General features: G+C 47.4%; 3 protein-coding genes across 5 annotated transcripts; 2 read left to right on the top strand and 1 right to left on the bottom strand.

The window, feature by feature from the left end:
* The first annotated feature begins 21 nt into the window (after positions 1–21).
* Positions 22–9,001, top strand: nup155 (nucleoporin 155). Its single transcript, XM_061293629.1, has 34 exons — positions 22–164; positions 409–578; positions 812–949; positions 1,090–1,186; positions 1,263–1,333; positions 1,417–1,509; positions 1,605–1,868; positions 1,936–2,009; positions 2,190–2,281; positions 2,367–2,464; positions 2,567–2,734; positions 2,806–2,906; positions 3,013–3,183; positions 3,265–3,375; positions 3,444–3,538; positions 3,652–3,737; positions 3,824–3,965; positions 4,083–4,149; positions 4,320–4,435; positions 4,512–4,615; positions 4,747–4,880; positions 4,945–5,136; positions 5,398–5,536; positions 5,611–5,746; positions 5,888–6,041; positions 6,135–6,239; positions 6,325–6,479; positions 6,557–6,686; positions 6,864–6,977; positions 7,203–7,323; positions 7,427–7,537; positions 7,693–7,829; positions 7,898–8,004; positions 8,178–9,001. The coding sequence occupies exons 2-34, from the start codon at positions 437–439 to the stop codon at positions 8,314–8,316; spliced, it is 4,104 nt and encodes a 1,367-aa protein (XP_061149613.1). The 5' UTR covers positions 22–164; positions 409–436; the 3' UTR covers positions 8,317–9,001.
* A 127-nt stretch (positions 9,002–9,128) lies between these two features.
* On the bottom strand, positions 9,129–10,103 carry LOC133163586 (rhodopsin). Its single transcript, XM_061293634.1, has one exon. It carries the CDS (start codon positions 10,101–10,103, stop codon positions 9,129–9,131), a length of 975 nt encoding a protein of 324 aa, XP_061149618.1.
* A 432-nt stretch (positions 10,104–10,535) lies between these two features.
* Positions 10,536–17,587, top strand: zdhhc8a (zinc finger DHHC-type palmitoyltransferase 8a). Of its 3 annotated transcripts, none has more exons than XM_061293630.1 (9): positions 10,536–10,908; positions 13,771–13,892; positions 13,969–14,126; positions 14,564–14,736; positions 14,819–14,939; positions 15,103–15,194; positions 15,263–15,471; positions 15,539–15,651; positions 15,882–17,587. In XM_061293630.1, exons 1-9 carry the CDS (start codon positions 10,775–10,777, stop codon positions 16,944–16,946), a joined length of 2,187 nt encoding a protein of 728 aa, XP_061149614.1. In that variant the 5' UTR covers positions 10,536–10,774; the 3' UTR covers positions 16,947–17,587. The 3 variants fall into 3 exon arrangements, with proteins under 3 accessions (XP_061149614.1, XP_061149615.1, XP_061149617.1); XM_061293631.1 differs by having other exon boundaries at positions 14,819–14,921; XM_061293633.1 differs by lacking the exon at positions 10,536–10,908 and adding an exon at positions 12,189–12,468.
* The last annotated feature ends 809 nt before the right edge of the window (positions 17,588–18,396 follow it).

Here is an 18,396-nt window from a genome sequence, read left to right on the forward strand (position 1 = left end):
AGTAAAAACTTTGACCCCGGCGCTCGCGCATGAGGTTGGCGGGCGGCAGGTTTTGTGTTTATCAATTTGATCAATTACTTTCCTCTACTTTTTTCACATTGCATACTAAAGCAACTGCCATTGGAGGATCAATTCACTTAATATCTGGAATCAATCCCTTTTGGGTAAGATGCCAAGCTCTCTCAGAATGGCGCCTATTCACACTTAAACCACGCTAGAATTTAGCATCCCTGCTAACACTCCAAGAATCTCAGCAATTAGTTAACCACTCATCAACTTGTAACTAGTTCCACGTCATCCACGTCAACTCAGTTTTAAACACAAAGTGACGTACACAACGCGGGGTGTATTATTCAATTTTTCGTTGAACTGAACATTTTTATCCATTCATTTATCCATATCATTTAGCTTCGTCGGCCAGTGGCAGTCTGAAGTCATGCCGTCCACCGCCGGACCCAGCAGCCCCTCCACTGCTCTTGTCGAGGCACTCGACAGCTCGGCCCGGCTCGTCGACCGGCACCTGCAAGATGACCGCTGTTTCCCGGACTTGTCGGAGCTCCTCAGTGTGCCCTCTCATAGTGAGTTACAGCCAGATTTACCTGGAGGACATAGGAGTAGAAAGGACTAGTGACTAACAAAAGGTTTAAAATAAATAAATAGTTAATTCAAGTAAAGAGAGCTGAACATTTGACTGAAAGTACAGTACCAATGTTACTTCCACCTATTGATGTACCCATTGCCTAATTACAACATAAAAAAAAATATACTCATCTCTCCAAGTATGTTAAAATGATGTCATCTGTGCTATTAGATATACCTTCCCTCTCCGGAATGTCCGAGATGGACTATCCCCTTCAAGTACCGGGTTTACTCAGCGTGCCTAACCTGCCAGAGCTCAGCGCAGTGCGCCGAGTCCCGCTGCCGCCGGAGCTGGTCGAGCAATTCAGCCGTATCCTTTTGATTGAAAATGGTAGTTGGATGCAGAAGTCTGGATTTACTTTGCGTTACACACTTCATATTATTTCTATTCTGCTCTCAAGTGGCACATTTATAAGGTTATTGCATGGACTTGCTTAACACCATATCCAGATATGCAGTTCAACTGCATGATGGGAGTTTTTCCCGAGATTACTCGAGCATGGCTCACGATCGACAACGACATCTTCATGTGGAATTACGAGGACGGGTTAGTACGATGGCGAGCGAGCGATTGGAAGGTATATTCCTGATGTGTGAATGATTTGTGGTAATATGCCTCACAGTGGAGACGTGGCCTATTTCGACGGACTCATCGAAACCATTCTGGCAGTGGGGCTGGTGAAACCAAAACAAGGTACGTTGTGAACTGTCGTACACCTATTTGTATCTTTGTTTCCCTTTTCAATGCAGCGTTTATTTTTCTTTTGATTTTCCCAGGGATTTTACAGCCTCACATCCATTACCTGCTCGTGTTGGCCACGTCCGTGGATGTAGTCATCCTGGGAGTGAGCTTCCCAAGGGTCCAAGGAGGTGAGTTTGAGGATCCACACGCCATCCCCCCTTTTTTTTTTTATTCCTGTATAAATGCAAATCATTGCAGCTTGTGTATTTTTGTGTTGTCTCAGGGCTGAACGACAGCATGTCAGGCGGCATCCAGATACTTCCGGACCACCTTTTCTCCATCCCCACCGACAACACCTACATTCTCACTGTGACATCCACCGACCTGGGTCGCATCTTCGTGGCGGGGAAGGACGGCTGCCTGTACGAAATCGCCTACCAGGCGGAGGCGGGTTGGCTGAGTCAGCGCTGCCGCAAGATCAACCACTCCAAGAGCTCCCTGTCCTTCCTCGTCCCTTCTGTGCTCCAGTTCTCTTTCTCTGAGGATGGTACGCTCACACTGAGGAAATAATGGGTTTGTATTTATCATCAAAAATGTTTTTTTCTGCTTTCCAGACCCAATTGTGCAGATTGCTGTGGACAACTCCCGCAACACACTTTTTACACGCTCTGAGAAAGGAGCCCTACAGGTATTACTGCAACTTTGCATTTTTGGGGAAAAGCAAATTTTAGAACAGATGCATCTTATGAAATAGGCAGACAATATCAAAAATATTTACTGTGTAGTTTTAATGTCAGCTATTTCTATGCAAACGGTATTGGCGGTTGTCAGCGTGCTGCTGTAAATCACCCTCATTTCCGTCTGTCAGGTGTATGACCTGGGCGTCGACGGACGATCCATGAGTCGCGTGGCCACCATGTCTCAAAACGGCATTGTCGCAGCCGCCGGAAAAATCGCCAGGTATCTTCGCAAGGAAGCAGACGTCACCAAGTCCATCTTTTACCCTTCTATTTGAAACTATTTTTCATGTTCTGCTCCCATGCAGGACCATGGATCGTTCTGTCTTCAAGACCATCGTCCAGATCTCTGTGATAAGCAGATCAGAGTCATCCGATGTTCACCTGCTTGCTGTGACGCATGCAGGTAAATACGGGGGGGGGGGGGCCGGGGGGACAACACACAAGAACAATGTTGTCAATACGAGTTAACACACGTGCTGGTATTATTTTCATTTTTATTCCACAGGTGTGCGTCTCTACTTCTGCACTACACCTTTTGCGTCACCGCAGCAAAGACACACGCCGGCCCGACCTTCATTGCTCTCTCTGGTTCACGTTCGCCTACCGCCGGGCTTCTCCGCGTCGTCCACGGTGCAGAAACCCGCCAAAGTCCATAAGGCGCTGCACAGTAAAGGTAAACCCCCGACCGACCACGCCGGCCTTTCGTCAGCGGGAATTTTTCATAATCTTGGATAATCCCCGCAGGTATTTTGCTGATGGCGGCTTCTGAGACGGAGGACAACGACATTCTGTGGTGCATCAACCATGACTCTTTCTCCTTCAAGAAGCCCATGATGGAGACTCAGGTGTGACCTGCAAAGCATTTCTGCTACCTTCACATTAGTCTCATCACTCATGCTAGCTAGCATACTAGCCCGAATAACATTCTCACTTGATTTGTTTTCCACGCAGATGATGTCGAATATCGACGGACACACATGGGCTATAAGCGCCATCAATGAGGAGAAGCCAAGCAGGATTTGCACTCCCCTGAACAAGGAAATGATCCCCGTCACTGACTCGCCCATGGTGGTCCTGCAGCACAACACCCCCCCGCAGAAATTTGTCCTCCTTTCAGCAAAGGTTTAAAGCCTCTTACCATACCAGACAAATTGTCAAGTCCTGGTTCAGAATACTGAAGGCGGACTTCTCGCTCCTCTACAGGGGAGTCACATTTTCCAAAAGCTTCGTCCTGTGGACCAGCTCCGTCACCTTCTAGTGAGCTGCGCCGGAGGAGAGAGCGAGGAGATCGAACGCTTCTTCAAGCTGCACCGGGTAAAAACTTTTCTTGATGAGCGCTCTCGGAAGACTTTTAAACATCTCTTTGCCTCTGTTATGTTCAGGAGGAGCAGTCCTGCGCTACAGCCTTGATCCTGGCTTGCTCCAACGAAGCTTGTGACCGAGAAGTCTCGCAGTGGGCCACCAGAGCCTTCTTCAGGTCCGATAACAAAGATACACTTCGTGTCGAATGAACTTGAGCGTACCTCATTATGATGGGCAAATGGAGAAAAGAGGAAGGCAAGCTTGTTAAATGTATGCATGTGTCGTCAGATATGGAGGAGAGGCACAGATGAGGTTTCCCGCTGCTATGTCACCACCCAGCAATGTTGGACCCATGATGAGCTCTCCAGTACCGGGTAAGTGTTTGCTCAATATGACTGTGCATGTAGAATGGAAAAGAAGTGTGTGATTTTATTTTTATTTTTTTCCCCCTGTCCATCAGGCATTTTTCCCCCACCTCTGGCCACGCCCTATGCGCCAATGCACACGGGGTCCGCCCCCATCACTCCGATGTCAGGCGGCCCAGAGGTGATTTTCTCCGGGAAGCACAATGGCATCTGTGTCTACTTTGCTCGCGTTCTCGGGTCAGTCTAGTTGGGATCCACACGATCATGATTGATATGTGTTGTCCTGTCCTCATGTCAAACTCATGTCGAGGACTCATGTTCTCTCTATTTTGCTTCTTCCTTCCACACAAACAGAAACATTTGGGATGGGAGCCTAGCAGTGGAGAAAGCAGTCAGTAAAGGAAATCAGACTGTCAGTATTGTAAGTTTCATTTCTAAACTGCCTTCTGGTGCCATTTGATTGGTTGAGAGTACAACTTGCAGGGGCGTTCAGATCATCTTCTTTTTTTTAATACATAAAGTTCTCTTAGCAGTCAGAATGGGTGCAGATTTTGAGTAAGGCTTTACTATTCCTCCTCAACATCATCACAGTTGGAAAGCAGCGTTACGTCTTTTGATCTGGAGTCGGTCCTGTTGGAGCTCTATAGGCTGAAGGAGTTTCTGGATAAAAATTCTCTGTTCAGTCCCTCCTCTCTCGGTGGTGCAAGGTAAGACCAACATTGGGTTCCTATTGAAAATCGTCCTTTATGCTCACTATTGTGATTGAACCTGATCCCTTTGTAGTTTCAGTTCCCCTGGTAACTTGCAGCAAGGGCTGCTGGGATTTATGCAGCCGGATGGCGCCAGCTCTCAGCAGGTCCAACAAGAGCTTCAGAGGAAGTACCACAGTGAGTGTTTGGACAGTTTTGTCTCCCCCCCCCCCCCCCCCTCTTGTCATGAAGCTAAATCACTGCAAACTACGAACTGAATCTTTTTTTTTTTTTTATCTTACCATCATTTTATAATTCTTTTTTTCTAGCCAAGGCTCAGGTCTACGAGAAAGTGTCCCTGCAGAGCATCCAGGCGTTAGTCCATCGCTCCTATCAGACTCTGGCCCTCTGGAAGCTTCTATGCGATCATCAGTTCAGCCTCATCATGTCAGAACTGCCCAAGGTAGCATTTTCACAAACCGCCTGAAGTATGTCACTCTCTAAATATCGCACTTTTTTCCTTTTAGGATTTTCAGGAGCAGATGAAGGCAGCAAGTTTCAAGGATATGGTGATCCGGGGGAAGGAGCTCACAGGAGCCCTGGTCACGGCGCTCATTAACGTCTACATCAAAGATAACGCCTCCGTGGACGCCATCAGTAATCACCTGCGGGACGTGTGCCCGCTGCTCTACACCACAGAGGACAGCGTCTGCTCAAAGGTACACGGCAGAGCCAAAAGATTTAATTGACTGTTTGAGTTTACAGCTAGACCAGTCTGGTCTGGTGGCGCCCTCTGCTGGTTGTTACCAAGTAGTGTGCTCCAATTTGTTCTATATGCCTCTAATTTCATGTAATGCTCTATATTTAATTTTACTCCCATGAACCCAATCCAGCAATAACTGAATATCTGACACATGCCCTAGTAACAATACATCATGCATATTCCGGGGTTTTTAAAATGTTGATGTTTTTCCACCAAGGCCAACGAGTTGCTGCAGAACTCCAAGCAGATCCAGAACAAAGTCGATAAGGAGAAAATGCTGAGGGAATCACTGCGTCTCTACCAAAAAATCTGCCAGAACACTGACCTCCCAGTGGTTTGCTCCCAGTACAGGCAAGGTAGTCTTGAACTCGACACCGCCGCCGCTCACGACCGCCCTATGTTGAATTGATGCAAATGTGCCGTATCTCAGTACGTTTTTACGAGGGCGCCCTCGAGCTGTGCCTCACGGCGGCTGACAAAAGGGACCCCCAGAGGCTGGGGCCCCATTTTTACAAAAATGGAGAGCCAGAGGAGGACCAGACGGGACAGCTGGCCTTCCAGGAACGGTAAGATCTTTTTTAATATCCATACCCACCTTCACTCCCTAGCCTAAATAGCACGCTAGCACACGTTGCTGTGACATCACAGCCAATAAAATAAGGTGTGGATGGCTTTTGGTGCTGACATTTTCCCAACCCCGCTTGCAGGCTATTATGTTATAAATGCATCACAGACACCATGCAGGAGCTGGTGAACCAAAGCAAAGCGGCTCCTCAGTCCCCCAGTGTCCCAAAACAGCCGGGCCCTCCTGTCCTCACATCGGATCCTAACATGCTAAGTAACGAGGAAGCTACGGCCCACGTGAGTGAAACAGCCATGTTGATTGTGTACTTTTTTTTTTTTTTTTTTTCTGTTTGCATCTTTTTCTTAAATAAGAGCCTCTTTCCACTACAGTTTGAGCAGATCTTTGGTCTGGCTCAGAGGTCCCAAGATGAGCTATTTCACATCGCCCTGTACAACTGGCTCATCCAGGCTGATTTGGCGGACAAGCTGCTCGAGGTACCGAGTGTTTTATTAGCGCCACAGTACTTAAGTCCCATGGATATAAAGTCAATCGTTCCCGATTGGATCCTCTCTTGTCCAGGTGAATTCGCTGTACCTGGAAAAGCATCTCATGCATATAATCAAACAAGATCAGAGCAAAGTGCACAACATGGACCTGCTGTGGCGCTACTACGAGAAGAACCGCAACTTCGGCAAGGCCGCCCACGTGCTGGCCCGCCTCGCCGACATGCACAGGTTTGTCAAGGTGTCACGCGTCTAATGACGACCATGTCACCAAGATTCATGCCGTGCTCATCTGTCCACACGCGCAGCTCTGAGATCTCCCTCAAGCAGCGTCTGGAGTACTTGGCCCGGGCCATCCTGTCCGCTAAGAGCTCCTCTTGCATCTCCGCTCAGGCGGCAGACGGCGAGTTCCTCCATGAGCTGGAGGAGAAGATGGAGGTAGACCCTGTTTATCCCGTGAAAATAAAGTTTAAGTAGTGGGAGGAAGAATCAGTCCCATAGCTGCCCGAAATATAGAAATCCTATTAATAGACTGAAGTAGAGTTAAGTTGTTTCTTTTTGAGACAAGTGCAAACCCACCTCCACACATAACAGCGCTTTGCTTTCTTCTCCCAGCTGGTGCGCATCCAAGTTCAGATTCAGGACACGCTAATCCGACAGTACTCCAGTCACCCTTCGGTGAAAAACGCCGTCTCTCAGTTGGATTCGGACCTCATGGACATCACCAAGGTAACATGCAACAGCTCCATGATTGTTTTTTATTTTCTTAATAAACAGTACATCTTCAGGTGTCTACATATAGTGACAGTTTGAATCAGTGCCGAAGTACAACTCGATTTTATTTAACTTTGTTTTTTTTAGTACTTTTGCATCTGGGATTAGCTTGAATTAGTGTTCATCATTTTTTTGTTTGGTGGTGTGAATATAAAATCTGCCTTGGCTCCATACGTGCAGCTCTACGGGGAATACGCCGACCACTTCAAACTATCCGAGTGCAAGCTGGCCATCATTCACTGCGCGGGACACTCGGATCCAATTCTGGTGCACTCGCTTTGGCAGGAAATCATAGAAAAAGGTCATTGCCCTACAACACAAAAACATGGTTTATTTTTTTATTTTTTTTGCTTTCATCATTTTGTATTTTTACTGATTTGCTGCTTGCCAATCTTGTCTGGCAGAACTGGCAGACACGGTGGCCATGAGTACCGTGGATAGAATGAGATCGCTCAGTTTGAAGGTGGTGTCGCTGGGCAGGATGTACGCGGGAACGCCGCGATATTTTCCACTGGGTTCGTGTTCTCTCGTTTTGTTGTAATAGCGACATAATTATGATTCCTCTTCTCTTGGGAGTGTTTTGTGTCATTACAAGCAGCTTGTTCAAGCATGTCCTCTCTGCGGCCCTTTTGCGTTCGATTCAATGTAAAGCATCGTGGTGCGTTTGCAGAATTCCTGGTGAAGTATCTAGAGCAGGAGGTGTGCCGCCTCAACTGGGACGTGGGCTTCGTCACGTTCACCATGCAGGAGATTGGGGTGCAGCTGCCACGCCTTCTGGAGGTCTACGACGAGCTTTTCAAAACCAGGGTACACACCGCAAATCACGGCCCCTCGCAGTTGGCCGTCATTTTTGAAAATAAATGTGTCCGGTGTAGGATCCTTACTGGCAGCGCCTGAAGAAGCCTCTGCATTTGGTAGAATGCATCCACATGCTTTTGTCGGGTTACGTGGACGACCCCAGCAGAGTGCCCACGTATGACAGGTGAGCCACTTCACTAGCAGTTCAACCTCTGACCGCTAGAGGGAGCCGAAGAGTCAGACATCTGTCAAATAGCCTGTTTCTCACTGGCAGTGTATACTGATGACATTTCTTGTAAAATTCCTCTTTTCCTTTACTTTGTTCCCATTTCCAATAAATTCTAAATTCTGTCCCAGACGCCGCTTCACCAACGCGTGCCTGGACAGCATCTGCGGCTACCTGGTGGAGCTGCAGTCCCTCAGCCCCAACGCGGCACTCCAGCACACCATCGGCAACTTCAAGTCTCTGCAGGCCAAACTGGATAAACTTCACTGACGCTCGCTAAGCTCACGTTTGTACGGTGGCGACGGGATTTCGGTATCTATCGGCGTGTCACGCACTACTCCGGAGAAGTTAAAGGCCAAATTTGAGAGCAAAGTTTTGCAAAGGTCAAATTGATTTCATCCGTCAAAGTTCTGGGTACGTTTTAGGTTCATCCTGAAATGTACTGCGAAAAAGCCCAATTTTTCCTCACTTCTTGTGAGTAGTGCATCATCTTGTTTTCTACTAAAGTGCCCAGTCTGACTTTTCATGACAGCAAAGAGACTGAAGATGCAGGTTTTATAACTTATTTTATGCTCGATCGTGTCCCAAAGCACAACATTGTTAAGTGTGTAAATATAGATCAGACACTCTTATGCGTTTACAAGAGGAGACAAACACATCACCACTTATATTTCTTATTGACAATGTACATAAACATTTGATTCTTTTTTTTAACGGTTTTCCGTACAGCTCTAGCCCTTAAAATGGCGGCCATGTTGCTCGTAATGTGACACCGCAGAGGGATGTCCCTTTTTTTTTCTCTTCGCGTAATTACATTTAATTACAAACGCCACTCAAGGCTTCCCGTACAGTCATCACAAAAGGGAGAGCTCAAATTGTTGTCTTTTCCTACAACTTGATTGCTGGTGGAATCATGTTTGTTTTAGTCTGGTAGAAATAAAGAAGTTTGGATTGATGTTTTGTTGATTAGCAAAGCGTCAAGTAATTCACAACACGTAGTGAAATAGTTCCGGATTTTATTATTTTAACGATTACAACATAACTATCAGATTGAGGATATTGTGAAGCAGATTTATTTTTTTCTATCTCTTGCATGAGCATGTGAGCTTTTTGACTCCGTGCAGGAATATGTATGGTATGATGCAGGTGTAGGAGGCCGCGATGTAGCTGGCCACCTCCACCACCAGCGAGGAGGTGTGGAAGTTATTGGTGATGCGAAGCAGCAGATGAGTCAACCAGCACACCAGGAAAACACTGGCCACCGCCACCACGCTTTTGGCCGCACGCACTTGAGAGCTGGTGGTGGACTTCCCCGACAGCACCATGGACAGCTTGGGTGGAGCTCCGTTGGCGGTTTCGGCGCTCGGCCCGGCAACTCTCCCGACGGCTCCTCCGTGAGCTTTCTCCTTGCCGAGTTCGGTGTTGCGACACCGGATTCGCTGCTGGTTCTTGAGCAACGTCATCACGATCTGACCGCTGGCGAAGAGCATCCCGGCAAGGGGAAGGGCGTTGGCCAGCGTCAGGTAGAACACCTCGTAGGTTTTTCTGGAGATGGCATCCGGGAAGACATCTATACAGTCTTCCCCGCTCTCGTTGGTCCCCTCCACGCTCACAAAGAAAAAATGCGGCACGCTAAAAGCCAAAGCCGTGAGCCAGCTGCCGACCAGCAAGGCCATCACCAGGCCCACGTTGTCCATCTTCACGGGGGCGCCGCCCCGTTTCAGGGAGCCCACCAGCTTCTGGTGCCAGAAAGCGCTAATGAAGAAGGTGGTGAAGATGCTGCTGGTCTCCGACAGGTCCGCGCAGAAGCGGAAGACGCCGCAGTAGGCCTCGCCTAGGAACCAGCGACCAGCAAAGTCGGCGATGGTGTCGGGAAGGTCCACCAGGTAGTTGGTGATGAGGTTGGACACTGCCAAGTTGATGAACAAAAGATCGTTGGTGCAGATGGCCGACCTCTTGGAAGGGATGGAGCTGATAGCCAACCAGTTGTTCCCGATGATCCCCGCCAGAAACATAAGTGCTCGGATAATAGATTCAACCAACTCCTCCGTGTCCATGCTGGATAGATTGATAATGAATCCGACTTTTGGACTTTTATAGACGAGCAGGAGACACCTTTGCACCAATCAGCTTGTTGTGAACACACCCTAAGGTGGCTTTGACCTGAGGGAGAATCATCTTGTGATGACAGATCTAAACAAGTCACAGCAAGGCTGGAACACAATCAAAAACGCTGATTGACATTTACAACCTCAATTCAAAGTCCCTATCTTTACATCTTGGCCCAAGTCATGTTTATTTCTTAATGTGTCAAAAAAGTACCAATCAATCTAAAAAAACTCCGAAAAGGCATCACTGCAATCCATTTTAAGAATCATTTTGCTTTCAAAAGACAGATTTTTTTTCCCCCAGTCAATAAAAATAACACATCGGAGGCTTGAAGAGCAGTGTTGCGTGGTCAACTTTCACGTCACCCGCGAGTGAAAGCTCCACCTTCGGGCTGAGCCGGAGGCAACGTGCCCGCTCCGCTGGAGGCATGAATCCGGAGGGAGCGAGCGAGCGCGCGCGCGCGCAGGCAGTCGCCTTTCTCTCATCCTCCGCTTTTCACGACCTGCTTTTTATCCTCCCCTGCTCATTCCTATACCGGAACGCGTTTAAACATGTCTGTATTGTTGTTTGAGGGACTTTATCCACACGCCGGCCGGTCTGAGACTTGAGAAGACGGACGATGGAGCGGACGCATAGGATTGCCGGCACCGGCGGTGGCGGCGGCGGCGGCTCGCTCCGAGCGTCCGCCTTCATCCCGGTGTGCACGGCCGCCTGCCTCCTGGTGGGCTCCACCTCACTCTTCTTCGTCTTCACGTAAGTGACTCTCTTGGTTATTCTTGCAAAAGTGATTTAAGGGTGTTGAGCTACTGGCCGTGCAGGCTGCATCAATTTCAATCGTGTGTATTTTAAATTGATTTAATCCCCCGCATATATGTACACCAAATTGGACTGTAAATTTGGGAGAGTTTTGGAAAACACATGTTCTTTAAAAAAACCAAAAACTTTTATGAACTAATATATAAAATCCTCTTTGCTTCTCCTTTTTCTGTCCTAATAAGAGTTATAATAGAGTTAATTACCCTTGTCCATAGCTCCCCCATCTTTAATATTAACACAAGCACATGACACAACAACCAGCTCGCTTCTCTCGTCCCAATTCAAATGAAGGTGATGAGGGTGGATGGATGAATAATTATCACGTGCCCCCCCGCCCCCCCCCCCCCAATCCAAAAAGGAGCATATGCCGCCTGTGTGCCGTGAAACTGACCCGGTTGGCTGTCAGCGGGTCGCCCTGAGGACCCACAGCTATGTAGCACACTTTTACCGATCAAATATTTTTCCCATCAGTCTGTTGCAGCTCGCCTTTTCACATGCACATTTCAACACGTTTGAACTGTGACAGTTGGTATAAAGGTTGTAATCATTCCTCGGAGCTGTATTTTGACCTATTTGTAGTGGGAGCTTGGAAAGAGTCCACTTGTGGTGTGTGTGAACAAGATTCGGGTTCGTGTATTTGGTACCTGTGTGAGTATTCATTTGAAAATGATTGAAACAAAACGGCTCCATTGCTAATAAATTGAAATTCTGAATGACCCGTGTGACCCCACTTATAATCCATTTCAAATGGGTCTTGTTACATTTATCTTTAAATATAGAGATTAACCGCTACAAAGAAATAAACATCATGGATGTAGTCGCTTTTGGCTTAGTGCATGAATTGTCCCACCTCTCCAGCTCCACTCGGGAGTGACCTTTGAACTGCCCCACTTTCTCTTATACATATACAATATGTCCAGGCCTTTTTACATTGAAGCATGACAGCAGGTTGGGAATGCAGAAGGATTAGGATCTGATCTGTCCACTGGTTGAGGCTGGAGTCTTTGACTTTGGCATGATGCTTGTAGATTTTTTTGTTAAATCTGCACATTCCCCCCCCCCCCCTCTCTGTTTCAACAGATGTCTTTGTATATAAAAAAAAAAAAAAGAAAAAGCAGCCTTCCTCTTAACTCTTCCTTGCTACCTTCCTGCTTTTGTTCTGCAGACCTTGAACTCCTTTTTAATATTACTGCCCACCCCGCCCAGAATAAAAAGGAAATAGGAAACATAATTCCTTTGCTTCTGGCTTTAGTTAAACCCTTTTCGTAAGCAAGTGAGAGAATAGAGCGTCAGGCTTGCACCATGAGGATAATCATTAATGTGTGTATTCGGAATTAGCCGCTAATATGAACTGGACGGTGTGCATGAGTGTGTCATCCAACAGTGATGTCATTAATGTAGGAGCCATACTATTTGACCAACTTGCAGCTCGACTGACTGTCTGCTGTGCCACTGACCCACTGTGGGGATGAGGGCGACGTGAGCAGCTTACACTGCGTGAGTGTGTGTGTGTGTGTGATTTAATACAGCTCCGGCAGCCGGGCTCTTTTCATTAGGTGGGGCTTGTCTTGTTGGCGTAATGAAGTGTCCCTCCCGCGGTCCAGATGGTCTTCCGGGTGGGCCCAGTGGCGTCCGTCCATCCTCATTGTAATCTGGTCCTCAAGAAATCGCTCCAACGATTTGTCACAACGTGATCCAATTAGTTAACGGTCGAGCACAAGCGGCAATACAAATCATTTGATTGGGGTCACTTTTGTGTACCGATTCGAATTTGATAGTGTAATAATTAATTGCGGCTTTTATTTTTCAATTTTGATGACGTCATGCAGCCTTAGTTGAATGGATGAATCCGCTCCCCCCCCCAAAAAAATTAAATGAGCATTGATGTATAGGAAAGAGTATATATGCCGTATAGACGACTGTGAGGATTCCACAATGGACTGTCAGAAAAAGCCTGTAATCCAGAGTTGATAATCCTGTGGGGAAGGAGGGGGGGGGGGGATTAGTGTGCATCTGGCATGGCATCAGCAATGGGGACCCCTCCCCCGCTACTTTACCCTCCCATTACCTGCACCCCCATCCCATATAACCCACGCTCGCTTCCGATTGATTGACAGCTCCTTAACAGTCCTGAACACTTTGATTATTATGTTTGTGGTATCAACTATTTTCCCTCAATTTATCCATCTCAATTTATGAACATTCCCGGAAGGTTCTTTTCGTACTCCCACTGTGTAACCTGATTACTCAGATCCGCCGTCTAATCTCACACGCCGGTGACATCATCAAAGTACTTGCATGTACACGCCACAAAAAGAAAGCGACGGGGAATACTCAATACAGTATGCATGTATTTTATCACTTTTATTAATCGTGGTCGACTTTATTTTTAATCCATGAGACAAAAAGCGCCTCGATAAAAAAATTAGCATATAATCAACAGATTAATCTGCAGTGAAAATAATTGTGTCGCCGCAGCCCGGAGGGTCCCTGGGTAATCCCCGTGATGTGGGAGCAGTGATGAACATGCGCTAATACTTGCTTAGCTTTCACTGTAAACAATTACTTTTTGGATCCGCCGCTGCTGCCGTGGGAATAAATGGGATAAAGATTATCCTCACGTAGTCTTTGTTGAGTTAAACTTAACCTGAGCGGGGACGGATACACTTTTTGTCAACACGTTGTGGGGAACTGATTTCTATTCAAATTAGAAGTCGGCCATTTTGATCTGAAACTGCCATCTTGGGTAAATGTTAGGCTTCTTTAAAACATTGTTTGTGTTTTGATATGAATTTGCAGATGCCCGTGGTTAGCAGTGACCTTCTGCCCTGCCGTGCCGCCGTGCTGCGCCGTCCTTTTCCTTTTCGTGCTAGCCAACTTCACCATGGCGACATTCATGGACGCCGGCGTTCTTCCGATGGGTGTGTGAACAAATTGATACAAAACCCAAACGCGGTGTCATATATTGAACGTTGTCTTTTTTTTGTTAACCGGCAGCCAATGAGGATGAAGATAAGGATGACGAGTTCCGGGCGCCTCTTTACAAGAACGTGGACGTGAGGGGTATCCAAGTGCGGATGAAGTGGTGCGCGTCCTGTCACTTCTACAGGCCGCCGCGATGCTCGCATTGCAGCGTGTGCGATCGCTGCGTGGAGGTCGGTCAAGTCATGTATTTATTAAGATTATTTGCTTTTCACCATTTTATCGTATTGCATGGTATCACTCATCGACGTGATGTATCGGTCTACAGATTGGATTAATCCATTTTTGAAATGAGGAATATTCAAGTATGTTAATGATTGGCCTATGAAAGACAATAAAAAATGGAGGATGGTTGTGTAGCGATGATTCATTATTACTTTTTTAAAGAGGCACGGTAGGCTTGTATTTTGTTTTTAGGGAATAAATCAATAAAAAGTATTTCTGTTTTGAATGACGGGTAGAGCGTGATGAGAGAGAGTTAGCGATGTCATTAATCAGGTTAATCCTTTGCTCTCGTACTTTGGAGCCTCGCTAGAAATTCAATTTCTCAGAGAGGTGGGATGGTGATGTTAAAAAAAAAAAAAAAAAAGTTGTTTCCAATCCACTGCAGGATTTTGACCACCACTGTCCGTGGGTGAACAACTGCATCGGGAGGCGCAACTACCGCTACTTCTTCCTCTTCCTGTTGTCCCTCACCGGTCACATGGTTTGCGTGTTCAGCCTGGGCCTGGTCTTTGTGCTGCACCACATGGACCAGCTGTGGAAGCTGCATTGCACTGTCACGTATCCTTGCCGCTGTCACGTGGAGGACAACCCAACTCAGCCTCACTAAACCGTTTTTTTTCCTTAACGGCGGTCCAAACAGTTTGGTCGTGATCAGCATATCGGGCCTGTTTCTTCTCCCTGTTCTGGGCCTGACGGGCTTCCATCTATTCCTGGTGTCACGGGGACGCACCACCAATGAACAAGTCAGCCCCTATTGTTATGTAGGCAGCTATTTAAATATAGACTAGAAGTGCTGAGTCCAATCGTGGACTGCCCCCTAGATGTCGGAAGTGGAACTGAAGCCTGATTTAGACTACAGTGTCCAAAATATAGGCAACAATGTTAGTTCTGAGAAGCTCATTTGTGCTTTTGATGTTTCCATAGGTCACCGGGAAGTTTCATGGAGGACCAAATCCATTCACGCGAGGTTGCTGTAACAATTTGGAGTACCTAGTGTGCAGTCCCATCTCTCCAAGGTACCACATTCAAAATCGGCCATCATTACATAGATTGAGACTATAGGAAGGATCGTTTTGATCTCCAGGTACTCAGCCAGGCCTCGCAAAAAGTCTGTGATTCACATTCAGCCTCCCTTCCTGAGACCAGAGCTCGACAGGCAGCTGTCCGTCAAAGTGAGCGACAACGGCAACCACAGCCGAGCCTCCGCCGGACCGGAAACACAGAAAAGTCCGCCGCCTTTGCCGCCTAAACCAGAACACGGGTTGCTGAAAAGTCACCTCGCCGTCATGGAAGGTACAAAGTCAGCAAGGCTTTTTGTGCTGTACATTCCTGTTCATATTTTTTTTCTTCCTTTCTTCAGAGATGGCCCTGCGCACCAAAGCCATCATCCCCGTCTCCATTCCCACTGTGCCTCAGCTGCGACCAGTCCTGGAGGCCATTTCCCGAGGATCGTCGCCCATTCCTCCGGAGCAGGTTTGTCCATTTTCTGTCCCGCTTATCCTCATCAGCGAATAAACTAGAGCCAATCCCAGCTGTCTTGGAGATGTAACAATCCCTATTTTTGTCTTGTTTTATGGGTTGCTCATTTGTCCCACCTTTTTAGTTTGAGTTCTTTTTTGATCCTCTCCTCCAAACATCAGCTGGGATTGGTTCTAACTCTGTATGGTTGCAATCTTAGCAATATTTCCAATCTCAATGTGTAGCTACTGAAGACCTCAGAGGCTCCGGGAGACAACAAAGGTCCTGACCTCCGCTTGAACACTAACGGAAGCCCTTCCAGGGGAGCTTTGCCCCCTTCCTTGCCCCCCTTGCAGGCCGCTACCCTCTCTGGGGCCATGACGCTCAGTTCGCGCTCACTCAGCCTCAAACAGGGCGGCCGGCACGTGAGCGCCAAGCCGCAGGCTAATCATAACGCTGGCAGCGGCGGCTCCTATGAAAACCTCATCCCGACTGTGGACCCCCAGTGTCGCCCCCACAGAGGGCCCCCCGCGGTGGGCTACTTTATGAGCCTGGGTGCCGACGTCGGGGCAGTGCAGCGCGGCCCTCACTCGTATAGTCCAGTCTTTGTGGGTGTGGCCCGACATTCCCCTCAACCCAGAGAACCGTCGCCTTCTCAGCACGGTCTCTCGTCCAGAGACCCCTCCCCTTCATTCCCGGGGTTCATCCAAAGAGAGCCTTCGCCAGCTTTCCAGGGCCTCATCTCCAGGGATCTCAGCCCGGCGAGTCTGCCCCTGAAAACCCAAAGTCTCCGAGACAGCCTCAGGGACGGGACTGTCACCGCCCCTGCCACGTCGTCCCGAATCGACGGCCTCTCTAAGGCACTCATGGCGTCCATTCATGAAAGGCGTGAGATGGAGGAGAGAGAGCGGATGCTGCGCCTGCAAGTCCGATCCCAAGCTTTGTACGGACCCGATGCCAGCGTCTACGACATCCCCTGCCGGCGGAGTCTACCGCTGGATCCCGGGCAGCCTCAGGGCGCCCGGGGACCCACCCCGCCGGTATACGGCTCCCGGGAGTTCCTGATGAGCACGGGCATCCTGGGGTACGGCCCCAGGACGTCGCCCCTCTCCGCATCGTCGACATCATCGCTCGCCCGAGGACCCAAACCGCGCTGCTTGGCTGGGTACCCGCCCTCCGAAAGACCGCCCGCCCCTCCCTCCACATGCACTCTGCCCCGTTTACCCACCTCCTCCACGCCTCCTTACGCACTCTACGGGACGGCCAAACGCTCCTCGCTCACCGCCTCCACTGAGGGGAAGGACTCGTGAGTAAAACTGCTTCTAATGTTGTCAAGGAATAATCCGTGCAGTGTTTGTGAGTGAAGAAACTATATCATCATTTGTCAGTGTTAGATTAGGGCTCTTAATAATTAGGTTGGGGAATTGAGCTAGGCCGTTCTGTCACTGTGACCTTTCCTCCTGGCTGGGCATCTTCTTATCTATGACATCCTTAAGGCCGTCGAGCCGCATACAGTCTGCTCCCTTGTGGGTGGGAGGCCAAGAGTATAAGAATCCTGGAGGTGGGGGTCGACCTTTTATTGTAGTCTCGGCGAAAAAGGCTCCACGGCCGTGTCTCGATCTTTCTGGTATCCCACTGGAACTGAGAATATGGAGTCTCTTGGTAGTTAATGAGCATTGAAGGAACTTAACTCAGAACTTTGATGGTAAAAAGATGAATTGCTGGGCCCAAAAAAACCCAAAAATTACTGCGCGAGTCTCTAATACAGAGAGAATACAATCTTTTTTTTTTATGTGTTTTGATATTGCTTTTTTGTTGTCTCCCAATTCATAGAATTTGATAGTTGTTTATATGAATAATAAAAATGATGTAACTCTCATTTTTTGTTTTATTTTTCATGTTTTCAGAGTTTAAATGCAGTCAATTAAAAATGTTCACCATTGTGTTGAAATTATGATTCATCTTGGCTCTAAGATTGACCTGATAAAGTTAAAATTAAAATACAGAATTTCAATTTATACTCAATCAATAATATATCTTTTTCCATTCGTAATGCTATTGTTGCAGTTTTAGAAGTTGGCATTTGGTTCCCTCTTGTGGACATTTGAGGGAAGGTCGTGCAGCGTCTATTCAGCCATAAAGTATTGAACAAAATGGTAAACAAAAAAAAAGAAATTAAGAAAATATATATGACTTTTATCAATATATATATATATATTGTTTTAGGACTCAAGCCGCCGCTCAAATGACTTTTTTTTTTTTTTGCTTTGAATTGTGAGCAAATATTCGACATAAATACACTGTATGTGAAGGCTGCAGTGAGCTCAACTAAAAGTAGGCTATTTCCAATCTCACCAATCCTCAATACAGTAACATTTGACTCCCTTAAAAAAAAAAAAAAACTCCTTTGATTTTCCTCCTGTAACAAGTCCCCCCCACTAAAAAGTGTGTAGATACCGCTCGCTGACCTAGATTTGGGCGGCTGACTGCTTTGCTCAGGGCTCATTGATATGCTTGATTGTCATTTCCCTGCATCTCCCTCTCCTCTTCCCCCATCAGACAAAACAAAGCTGCATTAAAAACACGCTTGGATGCGTCAAATCAATTAAGATTCAATATACCAGTCATATTTTTCCTACCTACTCAAATATACAGTGGGACTTTTTGGTGTCTTCATGCCAAGTGTGACCTTCTGCAGTGTTAATATGCAGCAGTGGCCTCATATGAAAGTACACACTAGTGTGTATGTGTGTATTAACT

This window comes from Syngnathus typhle, linkage group LG12, assembly GCF_033458585.1.
Source record: "Syngnathus typhle isolate RoL2023-S1 ecotype Sweden linkage group LG12, RoL_Styp_1.0, whole genome shotgun sequence".
NCBI lineage: Eukaryota > Metazoa > Chordata > Actinopteri > Syngnathiformes > Syngnathidae > Syngnathus > Syngnathus typhle.